Raw genomic sequence first — 22,453 nt, 5'->3', positions numbered from 1 at the left:
TTTGATTAGGCCCACCTGGTGACATTGTTTGATTAGGCCCACCTCGTAACATTGTTTCATTAGGCCCACCTGGTAACATTGTTTCATTAGGCCCACCTGGTAACATTGTTTGATTAGGCCCACCTGGTAACATTGTTTGATTAGGCCCACCTGGTAACATCGTTTCATTAGGCCCACCTGGTGACATTGTTTGATTAGGCCCACCTGGCAACACTGTTGCTGCTGAAGAACTAGATCTTTAATATCAATTTCAGGACAAGGTTTACTATTACCATTTAATTTTTAACCTAACTATGTAAGGTTTTATCACACCCTTCACAGACATGGAAAATGAGAAATTTAGAGCTACTTGAGTGAATTGTATAGCTGCTAAATAGCACACTCAAGATTTTAACTGAGGGTTTTCAGATTGTAAACTTTTTAGAATAAAATAAGACTAAAACCTCATAGTATAATGGTAAAATAGTATAACAATAATTGAACTAATAATAATTGAATAATAATAATTGAACTAATGGTAGGGTATGACAAGAAATGCTATTGAAGAGGCTAGAATGGAGCTGGAAGCAGGTTTAGATGACATGCTAAAACGAGTTTTATCCTGGAAATGAAGTGAGTTATAAGGATCTTAAGTGCAATAACGAGAGATTGCCTTATATGAATTTAGAAAGAACTCTCTGCACTTAGGGAGGATGGATTGCAGGGGGATTAAATCTGCAGCATTTAGGCAGGCAGAAATGCCACTTAGGAGGCTCCACCACTGATCTTTGTAGTATATACACATCAATGCCTGAGTTTTATCTCCACGAGTGTGACTGGCTGAAACTCTGAGAGTAGAAGGGACGTCCAAGGGACGTGTAGGGGATGTGCACATGGAGGAGACAGGTAGAGGGCCAGTGGCTCCCAGAATAAGTAGAGTTTAAAGGACTTAGAAAACAGCACTAGGAATCTATATTTGAATATTTAGGGGAAATAGCAAGGGCATCCATGGATATGGAAGACAAGATAGCAAAAAGCTTCATGTGCAATATCTCATTTACATAACTTCGAAGGAAAACTGAAGACTTCCTCAAGAGTCTCTCTAGGTGAAGCGCTGTTACAGGCCTGGGATCACTTGGTTCTGTTGTCACTTCTTCCCACCAAGGCCCTGGTCCCTCTGGATCTCTATCTCCAGAACCATTGTGTCTGGGAGCTTCGAGGAACCCTAGAGACCCAATGGTGAAAGCCTGGGATCTCTGCCGAGAGAAGCCAATTTCCTTCACTCTAATGAAACTACTCGTGGGCTGAGCTCTGTTGTAACTGACTTCTGTCCTCAGCTTCCTCAGTCCCTGGGGCTTCAGAATAAACAATTTATTAATGAAGAGTCACTGACTGTGACCTCATTAAAAAGTTGTTAATGAGTCACTCTGCTGTTCAGGGAGCACAGGTGACTGAGGCTCCCAATGGCCTACACTGGGGCCTGAGGGAAAGTTAGGTGAACAGACACGATGGGATTTGGGAGCACATACCTCATGATGAACTCACTTTGACAAGGGGCCACCCCTGGAGCACAAGTCCCTGTTGGCCTGCAGGTTTACAGGAATAGCTGCTGTCCAGAGTGGCTGCAGCTTTCCCCTGGGCTGTTGGCTCTGCTTAATTGGCCTCTCTGCCAATCTATATTGATGAGGCTTTGGCTTCTGAGATTAAGAAGTGGCTGTCCTTGCAATTAATTCTGCTCCAATTTTGTGTTACACATTGTGTCTTCTTGTCTCTTTACATAGTGTCAAATATTCCAAAATACAGATCTAATTATTTCTTTGTCTTAAGATCCTAAAATTTATCTACAGAGTTCACAAAACTGTATTCAAGCAAATTAGCATAGAATCCCGTTCAAGGTTTGTATTCTAACTACCCCCAATATCCTAATCATCATCAAGTTTTCTCTGCCCTGCCATGATTTCCATTATTGTTACTATCCTCATTAATGTAAACACTGTCATCACCATCAATGTAATGGCTTGCATATCTATTGAAATTTCAATTGTCCCAGCATAGTTCTTCAGTGAACTTCACACATTAACCCAAGAATTCCCCCAACCAAGCTATAAAAGAAGGCTACGTTTGACCTCATTTTATGGAAGATGGAACTGAAGCACACGCATTTGTACGCAAATTGTCTAGTATTATGGAGCTGATAACAGATCAGGGTTAAAATCTAGGCATTGCAGTTTCAAGGTTCATGCTTATTATAGCTTGCTTTTTGTTGCAGAAACCAAAACCAACTTGTATAAGAAAAGTTTTATTTCATCTTACACGTAACTGTCCTCATGGAGGAAGTCAGAACAAGAGCTTGAGAGAAACCTGATGGCAGGAGGAACACTGCGTACTCACTTCCTTCCCCTGGCTGGCTTAATTGCCTTTTCTTTCTTTTTTTTGAGGAGGGTCTCCCCGTAGCTCCAGCTGATATGGAACTCATTATGTAGACTGGCCTCCAAGTCACAGAGATCTGCCTGACTCTTCTCTGCCTCCAGAGTGCTGAATCAAAGATGTGGGCCACACCTGGCACAGCTGCTGTTCTTATATAGCCCAGGCCCACTTGCCTAGGGGAGGCACCACCTACAGTGGGCTGGGCCCTCTCATATCAACTAGCAATTAAGAAAATGCCTTGTAGACATGCAACAGGCCAATCTGAGATAGAGAATCCTTTAGTTGAGGTTCCCGCATCCCTAGTTCATTTCAAGTTGACAAAAACTAACTAGCACAATGCCCAGAGTAAGATATTTGAGAACTACAGGTAATGGGCCAAATCCAACCCCCCTCCAGTCTTTATATTGTCTATGAGAAAAGGCCTCTCATTCACAGATTGACAGAGTTAATGTTGTTAAAACGGACTATTACTAAAAAGATACCACAAGTTCAATGCAGTTACCATCAAAGTATCATTGATATTCTTTACAGAACTAGTGAGAACAATTCATAGAGAACCAAAAAAAGACCTGGAATAGTCAAAGCAGTCCTGAGCAGCAACAGCAATGTTGGGTAGGTCACAATATCTGATTTCAAAATAAACCACAGAGTCATAAGAAAACCAGTATGGTATTGGAATACAAACAGACATAGACACAGGACAGAGGACCAAGAAAAAAACACAGCTGCTATTCATGTCTAAGTTTCAATAAGAGTGTGAGAAACCTATGTTGGTGCAAAGAGAGGAAATTGTGTGGAGAAAATGGGATGTCCACATGCAGAAACGGAAACTAGGCTTCAATTTCTCATTCTGCACAAAAATCAACTTAAAATCAATAATCTTAATGTAAAATATGAAAAATTGTAGCTACTAGAGGAAAAAATACAGGGGAAACACTTCAACATAATCTCAGGCATTTTTTCACGGGGCTCCAACAGCTCAGGAAGAGCAGGCATTGGAGACAGAGTGAAGAGGGAGCTTAAAGAGTGGAAGATGGTCTTTGGCGGCTATTATTCCAAGGGAAGTTAATGCCCAGAATATATAAAGAACTAAAAAGTGTCACGGTCTCCAACTGATAAATAGGTAAATGACTTGAACAGAATTCACAAAAGAAGGAACACAAGTTGAAAATACGTGAAAAATGTTCAATGAACTGAGCCATCCATCAGGGAAATGCAAACCCAAACTAACATAGAGTTCATTTCACTGCAGACAGATCAACCAAAACAAAGTATGTAAAAAATGGGACAATGAAGCCCATTACTTCCTATGATAACTAAAAGAAAGAAATAATCAAAGAAGTGTGTTTTTGCAACAGATGGAGACTATTATGGAGTTCCATAACTGGTTACACACAGAGAATTTATGTCTGAGATGTGCCCGGCCCTAAGTGACACATCTATAGTGGAACCTTAACATTTAAGGCTCATGAAACATAGTGGAACAGGAGGTAGAGAAATACTAATACATCCCTAAACTCTCACCAGCAGAACTTCCTTACACAACAGAGTGTGATACACACAGAATGCCACAGTTGGCTACATTTTAGAGAATAAGACTATAGAATGTGTGTCCTTGGATAGGACTCCTACCTTAAACCTTACCCATCCATGGCTCTGGGACCATTGTGGAAGAACAGAATGGAAAGATTGTAAAAGCCAGGGTTGGTGCATGAAAGGAAACAGGCTTTCAGGGCACTGAGAACTTGCTCATATGAACTTGCAATAATGGTGTCAGCATACATAAGACCCATGTTGACTTTATCAGACAAAAACTAAGCACAGAAGGAAGGAAATAGGCAGCAGGCCCCAACCTTAACCTAGGCACTGTTGGCAACTGTTTACTGCTGGGTGAGGGAGAGAAGATCTTTAAGGGAGTGACTCTAGATAGGCTGACTAGACTCCAGTGGATGAACTTGCATGGAGGGACATCTGGGTACAAATGCTTGACTGGATGGTACTTAACATATATCATAGAATGCATGAAATCCAGTGGGGGGCACAAATGGGGAGGGGGGTCTAAATTTGATTAAACTCTATTATATGAAATGCACAAAAACTCAATAAAATATTCTTAAAAAAGCAAGCAAGAAAAAGAAAGAAAGAAAGAAAGAAAGAAAGAAAGAAAGACACACAGTGAACTTCTCAGCCACAGGATGGCACTGCAGCTTCAACGTCTGTTCTCAAAGACTAGCACTGAAGCCACTTCAAACCTGACTTCAAATTTATGTGGAATGATCTGATAGTAATTTCTTGACCCAAATAATTTACTAAGGTATTTGTAAAGTAAAACACAGATCAATAATCTTTTAGAATAAAAAACAAAACTACCAAATGCTGGTAACAATAACGAGTGTATCAATACACTATTCATAATAAGCAAGTTATGGAATCAGTAAGGGAAATGTGGTGTGCATGCACAATAAAGTATTATTCAGCAATAAAGAATGGGAGCATGTTTTCAGGAGAATGAATAGGACTGAAGAGCAATGGGGGCAGGGCAGAATAATGGGGCAGATATGACCATAGTATGTTTTATGTACTATGAAAATGTCACAGTGAACGAAACCCATTATTTCATATCATGTGTGTCAATAATGGAAAAAGAATTTTTACAGTTTAAATGGTGAGAATAAAAATGCTAATTTTATTCATTCAAATGAACATCATATGAATTTAAACATCAGAATCCAGAAGCAAAGTTTTATCACGTTATGGCCACCGTCATCTTTATTCTGCATTATGGCTGTTCTGATGTTATAATAGCAAAGTTGAGCAGTTTTGACACTTTGTCCATTAGAGATTCTTTCTTCTGCTTCCCAATGCACTGAGAAGCACAGTAATGCAGTGGTGACTTGTTCATAAATACATGCATAAATACATGACAGGTTTTTGTTTGTTCTTTTTGAGACAGGGTCTCCCCTGTATCCCCAGCTGGTCTGGAACTCTATGTAGACCAGGCTGGCCTTAATCTCAGAGAGATCCAACTGTCTCTGCCTCCAGAGGGTTGGGATTAAAGGTGTGTGCCATCATTCCTGGCTTTTGTCAGTGTTTTGAGTGCCATGCACATCTCTGTAGAGCAGTATTTTATATTAATTTTTATTGTCAGTGCACACATAATGCCAAAATAAAGATAGAAAGGGACTTTACTGGCCAATTTCAAAGGTTCGGTGGAGTAGACATCACTTTGTTATCCAACCAGATAGCAGAGTTGAGTGCTTTTCTAACACTAGAGGCTTGTACACTCTAGCCATGTACATGATTCTGTTTCACTCCCCCAGTAACAAAAACACACAAGTAGCCTTTACCAGTGATGAGCTAAATAAGTCATGCTTGTTTTCAAAAACTAAAAGAATAAATACAGGTAAAATGAACTTGCCTGCAACCTCTAGCCTTTTAGTAAAAACTGATTCTTGAAGGATTACAGATATTGGGAACAGAATCAATACTAAACCAGAAAATAATACAAATTAGTTTGAATGATTTCTGTGGCTCTTGATTAGTTGAAAAATAGTATTTCTACAAATCATTTATTTTTCAGAGTGCTGAATTTAAAGGTATTGAAGAATAAGTCACAACATGGAACTATGTGAGGCTAGAATAATGTCTAATGATGTCAGGAAGTGCTAACTAGTACAACTTGATGTGAACTCTATTAAAATGTACTATAACTAATGGTGATAAAATATGGACAGAGCAGAAGTTCTAGGTGAATAAACTTACAATTGTTAAAAGTCAATAAATTATTTAAAGCCACTAGAATGCAAGGACTGAGCTGTGCTTTGCATCTGTCTTGATGGTTTGACCATAAGGGTAGTATCTATTTGGGGGGATATTTAACACAATGGCATTCATGTGCATCCACAATACTGGGCTCTGGTAGTTTGGAAATCGAATTCTCTTTTTCTCTTTCTTCATGCCTCACCCTTTTTCAATTAAATAGTTTCTTCTTCTTTCCTTTTTATCCTGACAAAAGGGAGACCCATCAAATAAGCTTCATATGTCAGAAATATGTGGAGTCTTTGATACCTACTCCCTCAGTTGCCACAATTTATCTTAACTAACCTTGTGAATTTTGTATTAAAATATAGTTATGGGGACTGGACAGATGGGTCAGTGGTTAACAGCACTGGCTACTCTTACAGAACATTAGGGTTTGGTTCCCAGCACCCATATGGAGACTAACTCCAGTTCTAGGAGATCTGATGCCCTCTTCTGGCCTCCACAGGCACTGCAGGACATGGGTGCACTTGCATACATGCAGGCGTAACACTCATACACATAAAATAAAAATAAATAAATAAAGTTTTTAAAAACTTTACTTATTTCATGTAGATTAAACTACCAAACACTTAACATTATCAGTAAGAATTCCTATTTGTGCTGATTTCTGCCCATGCATCAAATTGCTTTTTTTAAAAATCTTGTCACAATTCACAAAATTTCAGCACAAATAGGTTTTTTTTGTCATTGTTTTGGCAGTGCAATGAGTTCTTTGGTATTTTTGTGATTTTGTTCATAGTAGAGTGCCAATTCCCTACCTCTTAACCTAGTTAACAGATATTAGTTTAAATATCTGCCCACAAAAGCTTCTAAAATAGTCATTTGTTTTGTGTTTGGTCATAAACTCATCCATGGGAATTTAAGAAACTTTTAATTTTAGGGTTTTTGTTTTGTTTTGTTTTTTGGTATTTTTGGTATTTTTTTGAGCAAGGTCTCCCTGTAGCTCTAGCTGGCCTGGAACTAACTATGTAGACCACCAGGCTGGCCTTGAACTCTCAGAGATCTGCCTGCCTCTGCCTCCCAAGTGCTCGGATTAAAGGCATGCACCGCTACACTCAGCTAATTTTAGTTTTTGAGACTGAGTTTTATGCAGTTTAGGCCATCCTTGAATTGTTCTTGAATTGTGTGGCTGAGGATGACCTTGAACTTCAAGTCTTCCTGCCTCCACCATGAGAGTGGTTGTAGTACAGGCATGTATCACTATGTCCAGCACAACTTTTAATTTTAAATGTGTGATGCTGTTCATTTAAATACCCTTCTCCACATCCTACAGAAGATAGAACTAAGTTCCAGACTTGTGCAAGAGCAGCTAGCATTTTTAACTGCTGAGCTCTCTCCAGCCCCTGGTGTCTTCTCTTAATGCTATTTTGGGCTCCTTTATGTTAAGCTCTGCTCATGTCTTTTATAAGCTTGCTGTTTTTCTGTCTACTTACTGGACTGATTATTGAGAAACATGTGAAGTAATCATCCACTACACTTAAGGGCTTCTCCACTTCCCATTTCAGTCCTATCAGTTTTTCCTTCATATTTCAAAACTCTCATATTAAGGAAATACACATTTATTTGATTATGTTTGCTTTATGAAATTAAGTTATCACCAAAAATTGTACATCTTTATCCTTGGGAAATATTCATAGCTGCGGTGCTTGGCTTACAGTAAGTGTATATGTACAAGAAAAATAATTAAAATTGGGTATTCATGGAGTTTCCCTCTCTAATTTTATTTTGAATTTTATCTCAATCTAAAAAACTCAAAGTACAAAAATACTTATCTCTCTTTATTGTGTATACTTGTGTGCCAAAGACCAGTAAATTATAGAAAACAAAAAAGCATAAAAACTGAATCATGACAGTTAAACAAGTTCATATGCTCTACGTAATACTTAAATGTTACAAGTTTACTGTTGTTACAAGTAATTATAGTAGGATGGAAAATAATTTGTAATTGGTTAAGACTTTTCTTTATATTTATTACCCATATCAAATGTTGTAGTTTTGTGTGCAAATTTTCATGGTTTTCCCCATTTTTAGGTGAGAAAACTATTTAAATCTCATAAATAATGTGGAACTCTAGTTATGATATTAGTGACAAAATGAGCACAAAATTTACATATAACATGACTATAATTGTTAGGGATTATTACGGCAAGTACAGTAAAATGTTACCATCATTTTTCTCTGGATAAGAAAACTTTGATGCTTTTCTACATTTCAGGTTTATTTTCTCCAAACCCTAATGAGTGCTTTTGGACCATTACTATAAATAATCTCATTATGGAATTCCTACTTCAGCATTTAAAAAATGTGACAATAAATATTTAAGGAATTGTGTGAGCATTGCTTTTTAAAAAGAGAAATAAGGTAGTGGGAGATTATGTGCACATTCCACATGTTTATACTGGATAAAGGAAGGAAGTCAAGGCAGGTCAGTGTTGGACCCAGGAACCTCAGTGTTTATTTCAAGGAGGTGATGCATTGAGTGTTGTTTTACATGTCAGTATACACATATACAATGCTTTGTACTGAGGAAAACGGGTGAAGTAACTTTCTGGCTAGAACAAAGTTTCACTTCTTTTTTTTAAATATTTTATTATTTTTATTTTATGTGTTTTCGTGTATTGCCTGCATGTATGTGAGCGCACCCGTGTCATGCAATGTCGCAGAGGTCAGATTAGGGCTTCGGATTTCCTTGGAACTGGAATTAAGGATGGTTCATAGCTGCCACGTGGGTGCTGGGAGTTGAACCCGGGTCCTCTGCAAGAGCAGCTGGCACTCTTAACCGCTGAGCCATTTTCCCAGCCCCCTAAAGTTTGACTTCTAATCCCTGTGCACAGAGTTCCAGTTTTCATTAACTTGCCTAGGTACATGGTCCAATTCCTACAGGAATAAGAGAATTGGTAAAAAAAATCTATTCCTCCATAGTGTTAGACATAGGAAAATGTTTACAGAGTAACGGCTTATTTAGAATAGTCCTTGATTAGTTATATCCATCAATTGTACCCCTGACCTTGGAAAACAGCACCAAGAAGTCCACATTTTCTGTTAATAATTCACATGTTTGGAGTCAGTAATAACATAAATTCTTTCTCTAGTTCTTTTACTAGAGAAATTTACTATTTACCCATGCTCTAAATACAAAGTAAAAAAAAAAGTAAAGAACAAAATCATGTCAAGTTTGCAAAAGACAAGATATTAGCAAAATATGTGGTTTGATTTTCTGCTTTAAGATTACAGTTTTCAAGAGAATCAGAAATAGGACTTTCATGAATGCTTTGCTTAGGATTGATTAAACAACAATAACAATGAAAAACCTATATTACAAGTTCGTGGAACTTCCTGATTTTAGAAAACATTTGATTTGATTGTTACCGACAAGGTGACGAAGACCCAAGATGATTAAGAGTGAGCTCTTGTTTGTTTTTGGTCTATTTGAGACAGAATTTCCTTGTAGTCCCAGCTGCCCTGGAACTTACTATATAGACATAGTGAGTCTCACAGAGATCCACTTTCCTCTGCCTCTCAAGTGCTGGGATTGAAGTGTGTGCCACCATGACCAGCAAGAGTGAACTCTTGTTAGAAGGTTGGAGACAAAACACTGTTATTCCCATTTCCCAGCCTTTATTCATCTGGCATTGGCTGTGCAGTTATATACTTTGCACCCTTATCTCCCAACTCTGATGTCTACTGTGGTTCTTATGTTCTCTGTACTTGGACATATTTCCTCATTATGTTCTTAACAACTCATTTTTCCTCCACTGTGTCCTGAAGTATGGCACACTGTGACAGGATTTAGTGTGTTTTCTTACATTTTGAGAGTATGACTATTCTGACTTCTAAAACATAGATTATCCTGACTTGATTTTGTGAGTGTTCTTCTGTGAGAATTCTTTTCTTATAACATTGTTCATCCCTTCACTTGAACCCTAAAGTCTTAAGGTCTGTAAGCAGAGTGACCATCCTTCTATACATTTTCCTGCTTTCTGGTTTATCAATGTACATCTTAAGTGGAGGATGTTCCAAATGTGGTCTGTTCAATACGGCACAGTGTAAAGCTGTTTGTTCTGGAATCCTTATGAATCTAGCTGTATTTCTGCTAATGCAATTTAAATGTGTATTGAATGTATGCTCTTTGCATCTTTCTCTAATACACTCACACTCCTTCATGTATCTCTCCTTCTACTTTTGTAAAATATTTTTATCTGAATCTGAATTAATTTCTGTATATTATATGACATTGAAAATATACAGAACTAATATGCAAACACCTAAATTTCAGAATTTTAGATCCAATTACACACACGCACACACACAGACACACATACACATGTCTTTGAATCTAACCTTCCTCAGTCATGAGACTAATTTACTCTTAGCAATGATTTCAACTGAACTCCTCAATATAGATTAAATTATTCAATTGTTATGGTCTTTTGTGTTTTCTCATTGACAATACACACAATTTAAAATGTAAGACACTAAACACAATACAAGGGGTGGTTAAATAATCCATACTAACATCTATGAAGATTCATGGAAAGCCTGAAGAACATAGCACCATGATAGATATTATGTGAAAATTTGAAATTATTTTCATAAGGGTTAAGAACCTGAAATTGGCATCAAAAGAACTGCAGACTAGGTTTATTCCATCTGGGCATCTGGGCAGAATAGCCAGAGGCATGAATCAACTATGACTATTGGGGTGCTAATGACTATGCATGTGAATTAGTCGTGCACCTTCCTCTGATTAAGGTCCCAAACTGCCTACCAATGGGGAATGTGTAATAAAATCAAAGTGCAAGCAGAACCATATAGTAGAAGGATAGGGCAGTTTCTTTCCTGAGATCTGGAGTCAAACTAATCTAAAGCAAAATAAAGGACCTTTGATGCTTATTACTGTATTTTCTGATCTAAGTCACCAAGAGCACATTATAAACAGTCCCACACTGTTGTCATTTTTATGCCCATGAGCAAAGTAAATACCTAGAAATGCATGGCCATTGAAGCATCAAAATGCAGATTGTACAAGTAAGAAAACAGTGTCTCTACAATGGGAATGCAGAGAAGTTTGGTAGATGGCAATGATAGGTCTCAACTACCTCTGTTCTTTTATCTCCACAGACCTTTCCCAAAGCCATTCAACTGCTGGGTTTCATTCCAATGGAAATGTCCGGAAAGAAAAAGGATGCCTATGTGATACAGTTTCTGAGGCTGAGGGCCTTGTGAAAGGTCCGGATGAGGGCATTCTTCACCTCATTATTTCTCAGGCTATAAATGATGGGGTTCAACATGGGAGTCACAACAGTGTAGGATAATGATAACAGTTTCTTGCTTTCAGGAGAATTATTTGATTTAGGTCGAAAGTAGGTGAGACTTGAGGACACGTAGAAGAGAGAGACAACAAGGAGATGTGAGGAGCAGGTGGAGAAGGCTTTATGCTTCCCTTTAGCTGATGGGATCTTGAGGATGGCAGCGGCAATGTGTGTGTAGGAACACAAGATCAGCAGGCAGGGCAGCATGACAACCAGAATGGTCCCAACAATGGCGTAGATCTCAAACCGTGCTGTGTCTGCACAGACCAGCCTCAGCACAGGTGGACTGTCACAGAAGAAGTGGTTCACCTTGTTGCTGGCACAGAATGGAAAGCTGAAGAGCCACGTGGTCTGCACAGTGGCCACAGGCAATCCTGGAAACCAGGAGGCAGCAGCCAGCTTGGCACGTGTCTCTTGGTTCATGATGACCGGGTAATGCAAGGGGCTGCAGATGGCTACGTAGCGGTCATAGGCCATGGTTGCCAGAAGGAAACATTCGGCCACTCCAAAGAAGAAGAAGAAGTACATCTGAGTGGCACAGCCAAGGAAGGAGATGGTTGTGTCCTGGGCAAGCAGGGTTCCCAGCATTTTGGGCATGATGACCAGGTTGAAGCCAATCTCCAAGAAGGACAAGTTCCTAAGGAAGAAGTACATGGGGCTTTGCAGCATGGGGTCAGCCAAGGTCACCAGAATGATGAGGCTGTTTCCCATCAGGGTGACCAGGTATATGGTTAGAAAAGCCAGGAAGAGCAGTGACTGTATTTCAGTGGATAAGGAAGAGAAGCTCATGAGGATAAACTCAGTTACCCTTGTCCAGTTTCCTGTAGCCATCGATGTAGGTATAAGTCTCTAGAGTGTTCATGGAGACAGATTTTTTTGTTGCATGTATCAGATATGTGTCAAATTCTGGGTTTGGTGTTTTTAGATTTTTGTTTAGTTTCAGTGAAAGAGGCAAGGTCAGAATGTTTCAGAGAAGAGAAGCTCATGAGGATAAACTCAGTTACCCTTGTCCAGTTTCCTGTAGCCATCGATGTAGGTATAAGTCTCTAGAGTGTTCATGGAGACAGATTTTTTTGTTGCATGTATCAGATATGTGTCAAATTCTGGGTTTGGTGTTTTTAGATTTTTGTTTAATTTCAGTGAAAGAGGCAAGGTCAGAATGTTTCAGAAAAAAGGGTCTTGCGGTATCTAACAATAAAGACATTTTTTTCCTTGTCTGTGACAGACAGATAGAAGCTACTGGTGCCGTGTTACCACTCTGTAAGACAAAAGGAACATATCAAATTTTCCCCTGCCTTGCTCTCCAGAATGACAAAGACATTCATTTTAAAATACAAAAAGCATACCTATACATATAAAAACTACCAGCAAATTAATTTCAGTATTAATCTTAATTTAATGGTTGCATTTTTCTGCTTTTTTTATTCCTACTTTATTCACCTTGATTTGACTTATTTCTTTGTATTTAGATTAATATATATATTTAATATATAAATAAGAATATAGCATTTGTATAACAATTCATATTTGTAGTATTTCAACAAATATAAAGTGTTTGTGTATCTGATTTATAATGAGATCATGTAAATGACTAGGAGAAAAAGATTTCTCTTTCCACAAGATAGAAGGCACAAATATTCAAGTCACCCAAAATTCTAAAAATGAATGAACATCAAATTCTTTAATTTGGGCTATGATTCAGCTCAGTTGATAAGTTCATGCATGCATCCCTGGGTTTGATCCCTGGCACTGCATATAAGTATGTGTGGTGCTTCATGCCTATGATCTCAGTACTCAGGAGGTGGAGACTGAATTTCAGTTCACAGTCATTCTCAGTTACGAAGAGTTCAAGGTCAGCTGGGCTACAATGAGATTCTGTGTTAAAAAATTATCTATTTTTCCTAATAGTAATCATGGACAAATATTTAAATACCAGGAAACATCACAGAAATTCACGTTTTCCTCCCTAAACTTAGAAAAGAGTAATAATAATATTCAGAGTAATTATTTTGGCTTTAGATTAATACAGTTTTCCTGATGAGCAATCAAGAAAATTTGTAGGAATTTCTTAACATGTTCATATGTTGTTTTCAGAACGCTTCCTGGGTCTGTAACTTAAGGAAACAATCAGAGCTACAGACAATGATCTCATGTGTAAATACATTGAGTGCAGAATCAATATACTGCTGTATTCGAAATAATTCCTAATTCATAAATGACCACGTCAATTATTACCCAAGGATTTAAGGAAACGTAATCATATAATCATTTGAAAAATATTTTATTTGTTGCTATTGTGTAATACCTACCTTGGAATATTAAAATGGAAAATAAAAAGAATATATAAGTACTAATATTAACATTTAATAAATCTGTGCATAAGAAACACTCCAAGGAATATATAAAATGTTGATATTGATAAGGTTTAAAGTGGTAAGAATTATTTCCTTGATTTTTTACTTGTGGTTTTCTCATCATTCTACAGTGAACTACATGTGTGATATATCTCCCCAAAGCAGTGATGATAAAAATGAGAATCAGGTCTGCATGTTTGTAATATCTAGTGGATATGTGGCATAATTATGCTACATAGTTTACTTTATAAAATTTCTTCACACATCAGCTATGTGACTTTGAAGCGCTATCATCCTCCCAGTTTTGTACTGTCTCTAAAAGCCCCATTTCCTAATGCACGTTTAGTGTGTGGTGCTGGTGGAGATGACTGGGGAGAGGGAGAAGCAGGGGTGAATGGGAGATCTGGTCGCTCTTAGAACATCTGGAAGCTGTTGGAAGAGCTGGTGCCTTGTCTCTGGAGAGGGAAACTGCAGAGGCTGGTGCCCCACAGTGGAAACAAGCTCCTTGTTGACCTCACCCCACAACCTCCCTGGAACGTTTGTTTGCTGATTTTCTGACTGCCAGGAATAGGAGTCCACTCTTCTAAAATCTCCTGTAGTCACAGAATTTCCCTAAAAGCAGTGTTTTATGATACCCTCTGCCTCATGATCCACTAAGATGGGATTTCCCCAAATCGATTAGAGGAAAATCAATACCCGAAGGAGGGTATAGGTCCTGTGGAAGTTTCACAGTCTGAAATTTTTCTAACCCAGAGAAATTTACAGGATGGAATTGGAAAAGTCCTGAGTGAGGCATTTCCTCCGTGGCCTTACATCATTTATTCTGTGACAGTGGCAGAGATCGGAGGACCAGAGAAGAAAGAAACTAAAGAGATCCTCCCAGTGTGGTCACTGGAAAAGAATAAGGCTTCCTTCTAAAATCTGCTAAAACCTTGTCCAGCTGAGCATGGTTGACTTAGCCTTTGGAAAGGAGCCTTACCTGTGTAAGACAGGGCATCTTCCTCCCTCAGTTCTGTCTGATCTTCATGTGTCATACGTGTTCTCACTAACCTGAGCTCCAGCTCTATTTCAGAAGAGCCACTCGAGGAAGCAGGGATGGCCTTTCCTGTCCTGGCTGAGTAACTAGTGGCTGCAGGCACAGCCAGGCCAGGACTGCCGTCTGTGACAGACAAGTGAGCTCTCTATTCCAGTTCTGACTTAAGGAGAGTTAGTCCTAGCTGTGTCCTTAGGACCAGTTGCAGGACTGGAACTTGTACTTTCCCCCAGGTATTCTGAGCTCCTCTTCCTTCCCTTCCTCATGGGGACCTGACCTTGTTTGAATCTATTGTCTTTAGGGACCTTAAAGATGGCAAAAGGATGAAGTTCAAGAAAGGAAAACCACACACTGGGGATGTTGGGCTGCCTAGAGAGAAGCACACAAGTTTTGGAGTCCAAGTAACCTAAATTTAAATAAGCCCTGACACTAAGTGGTTTGAGACAGTGATTTGTTAAATTCTCTGAGTTTTAATTTCCATATTCTTTAGCAAAGATAAGTTGGTTTATTTTACAGTATGGTATAATTAGATAGGATAAATTAATATTGATGTCAGTGTTTTATAACATATATGATATTAATAGTATGTTTCTATACCTTACTGTATGGTAGCAAATGTTCATTTACTTAAAAACATGCATTTTATTTTTTAAAAATGAACTTTGTATGTTTAACAAAGCTTGGTACTACAAAAATTGTGGTACAAACAGTAAGTCACATGCCCACACAAGAAATCCAGTTTACAAAAATGCTCCTTGGGCAAGCCTCTACCAGACTAGTGCCAAGAGCCTGGTCTTGGGGGTGGGGTTTGGGGAAGTCAATAGAAGGATTGAGGGAGGATTCTTAGAGAGGACCAGAGGGTTTCAAAGGGAAGAGTGTGGAGAAGATCAAGAGACCAGTCTATGTTAAGAGCTCCCTTAAGAGCTGGCCAGTCAGGTGTCATCAAAATGGTTTAACTACAAATAAAAACCAATATATATATGGATGGGGCAGACTATGCTGCCAAGAATGAGGATGACCAGAGCCAGCTCTGCTGTCCCACCTATTCCTGAACACTCACCGGCCGTCTCTCTATTAAGAAATATGCATTTGCCGGGTGTGGTGGCACATGTCTTTAATCTCAGCACTGGGGAGGCAGAGGCAGGCAGATCTCTGTGAGTTCAAGGCCAGTGTGGTCTACATAGTGAGTTCCAGGACAGCTGGGGCTACAGGGAGACCTTGTCTCAAAAAGACCAAAAAAAAAAAAAAAAAAAAAAAAAAAAAAAAAAGAAATGTGCATTTTAGGGAAAATAATTCCAGGCCAGTTCCAGCTCCATTGCTCTAAGACTTGTGTCTGAAGTGTGTCCTGTCTTCAGAAGCAGGGTCTTACCTTCAAGTTCTGGGAGGTAATCAAGGGTTGTGGCAATAGCCTGTGTCATTTTGGGAGTCTTTTGGACTACCCCAACCAACAACTCACTCAAATAGAGGTTACTTGTGTCTGGCACTGTGTTCCTGGTTATATAGCCTTCAGGTATATATATGCACTCATGTTCAGATATTGTTTGTGTATTTTTCAGGGTTTTTTGTAGTTAATTGAGTTCCCTCTGGCTTTTTACACCATCTAAGCTTTATTTATCTCTCCTCCCTCTCTCCTTGTCTAACCTCCCTCCTCCTCCCATAGTTTAAGTCCTCTCATTTCTCCCCCTTTCTCCTTGATAATACCTGTCTTCTTTTATCCTCCTTTCTTGAGTTCCTTCTTCTCCTTTACCACCATGGTTCCACGTATGTCCTTTCTTCCTCCCTTCCCGTTGAATACCCCATTTCCCCCTTGGAAACATTGGTTCCCCATCATTCTCTGCTCTTGGGCTCTTTCTCTTTGCCTCCCTGCTATCCTTCCATTTTCCTGGCTCCTGCTGTTACATCAGGATATATAAGAAGGGACTCATGGTGGCACTGTAAATATAACCAAACACACATGGTTGGAGAATACAACTGTATTCCAGACAAATGAAATTTCTTAGTATGCTAAATATGGATCCTCATATTTACAGACAAGTATACCATACCCCACTCATTAATAAACTTCTTTTTTGAAACAGATAGGGGCTATTACAGAATTGCACAATTGGTCACACACAGAGAATATATATCTGAGAGATGTCCAGCCCTAAGTGACACATCTCTGGATAAAATTCCTATATTAAACTTCACCCACCCATCGCTCAGGACCATTGTGGAAGAGGCAGGGGAGATTGTAAGTGCCAGGGATGGCTTTCAGGCCTCTGGGAACTTACTCATATGAACTTGCAACAATGGTGACAGTATTCATAAGACCCATGCTAAAACTAGGACTAGAACTTCCATATGACCCAACTATACCACTCATGGATGTATGTCCAAAGGACTTTTGTATCTTTCTACAGATATATTTGCACATCTATATTCATTGCCACTCTATTCACAATAGTTAGGAAATGGAATTGACCTAGATGTCAATCAACTGATAAATGGAGACTAAAAAAATGCTCTCTCTCTCTCTCTCTCTCTCTCCCCCCCCTTGTCAAAGAAGATTCTTATTGCAGTGGTTAATAAGAGACATATTATTGTTCAAAGTGCTGAGAATAAGCAACTGTGAGTGTTCAGCCATACATGGGCCATCTATACCACTCCTTCCCCTAAGGCTCATGGAACATGTCAGAAGAGCAAAAGAATTAAGAGCTGAAGGATGGGGAGGAGTTCTGTGAAAAGCTGTCCACTAGACATGGCATGACTGTTGCACTCATGAACTCAGCAGCTGTGGTTACCTATACACAATACCTGCATAAAGTCAAGCCATGTAAAAATTCCAGAATGTTCTGGATTGCGAGCAAGGGCTGTGGCAATAGCCTGTGTTATTTTGGGAGTCTCTTGGGCTACCCTGACCAACAGCTCGAAGGGAGGTTTCTCCTGTCTGGCACTGCTTTTTTTCTCTCGTTATATTGTCTTCAGCTATACACATGCAGTCATATATTTATTGGATGTGATTACCTGGACTGGTTCTGTACAAGAGTGTGTCTATCAACAGTAAGGCATAGATGGGGGAGGGGCTCACAGGGCACTATCCCTCAGTGCTGAACAATAATAGCTTGTGGGAGAGGAGGAAGACATTTAGTTGTCTACCCACAGGTGAGCCCACCAGGCTCCAGTGAATAGCTCCAAACTATAGTAACACAGATGGTGCTGGTTAAACTCAGTGGGTCACTAAACAAAACAAAAATGCATGAGTCTGGGAAAGGTACTTGTAGAGCGGAAGGAGGTTTGATAGGGATTGGAGGGAGTTAAGAGTGGTGGGGAAAGGGTAATCAGAATGCCTTTTATACATGTATGAAATCGTCAAGGAACACAGTTTTTAAAAAGAAAATTTACCACAATCACGTTGGCTCCATTCCAGAGATTTGAACGTAGTTGAACATATTAAAATCAATGTGATGCAACATATAAATAGACTCATGGACAGAAAATACATGATCATATAAACAGATGCAGAAAAGGCCTCTGATGGAGTCCAACATCGCTTTATAATAAAAACCCCAAGGAAACTAGAAAACAAAGGAACATACCTACAACATAATAAAGGCTACATAGGGCAAACCTAAGACCACCATTCTAATAGGAAAGAAGGAATTAAAATTTTCTCTGTTTGTAGACAATATGATCCTACACGTAAAAGACTCTAAAGACTGTTCTAGAAAATTCTTAGAATGGATAAATACTTCATCAAGTAACAGATTGCAAAATCAGAATACAGAAATCAGTAGCTTTGCTGTATGTTGTTAGTGAACATCCTGGAAATAAATCAGAAAAAAAGTCTCATTCAAAATAACTTCCAAAAGCTATCAAAGATATCTAGGAACAAACCTCTCCAAGGAGGTAAAAGTTCTTTACAGGGGGCTGGAAAGATAGTTCAGTGGTTAAGAGTTCTGACTGCTCTTGCAAAGGACTTGGGTTCAGTTCCCAGTACCTATATGGTGTAACAACCATTTATAACTCCAGTTCCAGGGAATTCTAGTCCTCTTCTGGTGTCTACGAGCATTGCATGTATAGATGCACTTACATACATGCAGGGAAAACACTCATACACATAAAATGAAAGAAAAATAATATAAAGGACCTCTACAATTAAAATTGAGATCCAGAAGAAAGAAACTGAAAATAAAAGACACGAAAAGATGAAAAATCTTTCTATGCTCATGGTTTGGAAGAGGACCAGGCAAGACACTCTTCAGCTCTATCATTTGTAAAACTCAATCTAAAGAAACAGGCTAATAGATCATATTAGAAAACATGATCTAAATAAAAAATATTTTTGTTGAGTTTTTGTACATTTCGTATAATAGATCTTAATCAAATTTAGAAGCCCTCCTCCATCCACATCCCCTCATAGCCCTGAATTTCATGCATTCTGTCATGTATGCTAAGTGCTATCTGGTCAAGCATTTGTAGTCAGCTGTCCCTCGGTGCAAGTTCATCCACTAGTTGGCTTGTCTAGAGTCACTCCTTTAGGATTCAACTTTTTTTTTTTTTGAGTTTTTGTAATTTCATATAATAGTTCTTCAGCAAATTTAGACCCCCTCTCCCATCCATGCCCCCCATTCCCCCACTGGATCTCATGTATTCTTCCATACATGTAGAGTCCTATCCAGTCAAGCATTTGTACCCAGATATCCTTCAGTACAAATTTGCTTCTTTTGCAACAAACGGAGGCTATTGCAGAATTCCACAACTGGTCAGATACAGAGAATATGTGTCTGAGAGATGCCCAGTACTAGGAGACATATCTACAGTTGAACCTCTACACCTAAGGCTCATGGTACTTAGCAGAACAAGAGGTAGAGAGAAAATTAATGCACCCCTCAAGTCTTGCCAGCAAAGTTTCCTTATACAACAGAGTGTGATGCACACAAAAGGCCACAACTGGCCAAATTTTAAAGAATAAGAGAATGCAGAGTGTGTATCCTTGGATAGGATTCAACTTTCTGTTGCCTCCAAGAAACACACAACACCATGAAGGATAGATGCTATGTCAGAACTAAAGAATGGAAAATGTCTGCATAGCGTCTTCCAATACTATGACAACAGCTAGCCAACAGGGAGGAAACTTTCAGCTTAGTTGGACCTTGATTTCTCTATCTGCAAACCAAAGTATGGGGTATCTTCCGGACTAGGATTTTATCATTTTGTTCTGGTGAGTAACCAAGAGCAATGACACCATCCTTTGTTTTTTTTTGGGGGGGGCTCCCTCCCTGACTAACAATTTGTAGGTAAGTAACCCATGCATGGCATTTGGGTTTTATTTTAATATTGGTCAGTTTCTTATGAATTCCTTAGCACATTTCCTTTTTCATTTAGTTTCTACAACAACTGTATCAAAAGATTAGAATTATTCCCATGTTACATATGACAATAGAGTTATAGAGTTTGAATAATTTTACAAAGGTCACACATTTGAACACAAGCAGTGTGACTATGAATGTCATGTTACTAACCTCTGCATTATTTAACAGTAACAGTGTCAAACCTTTTTACATTTTGTTTAATTCCAAAACGCCTGAAATCTATTATCATTATTTCGTAAAAATAATTATGCTTTATAAAGAAATTAAAGCCAGCAAGTAACTGTTGCCTCTATTTGCTGCACATAAGCTAGAATGCTCTTTCTTAAACACGAGTATAATCATGTGGACCAAGTGATGGAGACAGGAAAATACTAGGAACCTGTAGATTCCCTGTTGGGACTGGTGTGGAGAAACTGAAATTCAGATCAGCAATCTTCAGACTTGTGCTGTTCAGATACGTTTTACTGCATTCCCGAGAAGCTTTCATTTAGGAAGCTTTGTATTGGAAGTTCACACAGAGTTTACATATGATAAGTGTGTAAGAAGTGCAAGGCACATAGGAATTCTCCCATTATTATACTAAGAAGACGGACAGTACACCGTAGCCTGTGGCAACTGGCCCAGTAACAGACCTCCTTTGATGCATCTACAAACAGCATGAGGGAAGTTACAACCTGCTCCCGGCATTCCAGAAACAAGTGTCTTATCAGTCTTCTCCTCAGCATCCTGGGAGTAGACACTCCCCCCTTAAAGCATCTGCATCAGCAAAGCCCCAAGAAATCTGTTAACTCTTATTGAGCTGAGGGCCTGAAGTCTAGTCTGTTAACTCTTAGTGAACAGAGCACTATTGTCCTTAAGGGACAAGGGAGGTAGCACCGTGTTCTCCTTATTTTGTGAATTAATTTATAGCAACATATGTTTTAAATCTATTAGTACTGAGGGATATAGAGTTTTAAAAAACATTGTAGTAAGCAAGAGATAGTGAATACTAGTAAAAGAATAGCCATGGCTGGTCCCAGGAATAGGTGAAGTCAGGAAAACTAGTCAGGCCAGACCCAGGATTTGCCTTCATGAATCTTCTCAATTTTCTTTTTTATTTGTTCTGTCTGCTAATGAATAATATTGGAATTGTCAGTGATATTAAAGGAACACATTCCAGGAAATTGTTTCAGGCTAAATGATGTTTTAGTAAAAGGAAATCAATAGTAGCTTGATTTTGTAGAATTGATCTATGAGGTTTAAAAAAATTTTTTTTTGTTAATGCCTGTGTAGAGAGATTGGCTGCCTTACCTGAATCTACAGGTCAACTGTGAAACTTTTCTTTGTAACCTCACTATGAGAATAGGTAAAATGAAAGCCACCATAGTTGTGACTTGACTGGAATTTAGGAGAGACAACTGATCATCACAATGGGTGGGGAGGCTCTGCGCAACCCAATGAGTGGGAGTAAGGGATAGCAACAGGAAGAAAATCTGTTTGATGGAGCATATGCCAGAGAAGTTGGCAAGCAAAGTTTGGAAAGCAGTGCCATTACATGAACAAACCACCCCACAGGGAGTCTCTTGCCAGTGGGCAAGGAGATGTGCTCTAAAGAACAACTTAAAGGTGGTGAATTAATAATATAATCAATGCATAAACATTGCTGCTGAATAGTAAAGGATGTTTGCTCCATATAAGATACAATCTGATCTTGCTTAGTAATATAATCTCTAGTAACACTGACATAATAATTATATTCTATAGATAAATCCATGAAATTATTAGTTAATAGTTGATGTAGTGAGTTTCTGTCCTGTACACAGAACGTGCTCTTGTTTATGGTATCTATTGTCCATCGAACTTGATTACAGATTTCTTCATTTTTATACCATTTACTGAGCCTCATCATAGTATGAAAAGCCCAGTTTTATATCATAGAAGATCTTACAACAGTTGGCCTTACTTGGGCCACAGAAGGTGTACATACACTATGTCTAGTACAGGTATGAATCAAGGCAAGCATCATCAGGAACACAATCATAAAGGAAACTTCGTGTCTGTTACTTTTAATTTGGCACATAGTCTTCTGAGAAAGCTTCTTTAGCTGGCCCTAGGAAGGAGCTGTTTGGGTATGAGGTGTGTTCCCATCTTTGGTGATGGTAATGTGTATTCTCTTGAAAGGGGCCTCTAGAT

General features: G+C 38.8%; 1 protein-coding gene across 1 annotated transcript; it reads right to left on the bottom strand.

The window, feature by feature from the left end:
* Positions 1 to 11,417: 11,417 nt before the first annotated feature.
* On the bottom strand, positions 11,418 to 12,389 carry LOC103748878 (olfactory receptor 10A5). The gene has a single exon (XM_008851660.3). The coding sequence runs from the start codon at positions 12,369 to 12,371 to the stop codon at positions 11,418 to 11,420; it is 954 nt and encodes a 317-aa protein (XP_008849882.1). The 5' UTR covers positions 12,372 to 12,389.
* Positions 12,390 to 22,453: the final 10,064 nt, after the last annotated feature.

This window comes from Nannospalax galili, unplaced genomic scaffold (genome assembly GCF_000622305.1).
Source record: "Nannospalax galili isolate Female #2095 unplaced genomic scaffold, S.galili_v1.0 scaffold426, whole genome shotgun sequence".
Lineage (NCBI taxonomy): Eukaryota > Metazoa > Chordata > Mammalia > Rodentia > Spalacidae > Nannospalax > Nannospalax galili.
Note: the sequence above shows the minus strand (reverse complement) of the source record. Positions and strands in the feature narration are given on the sequence as shown.

Bases quoted from the DNA above. Each gene is read 5' to 3' on its own strand.
- LOC103748878 (XM_008851660.3), bottom strand. From the start codon at position 12,371: ATGGCTACAGGAAACTGGACAAGGGTAACTGAGTTTATCCTCATGAGC.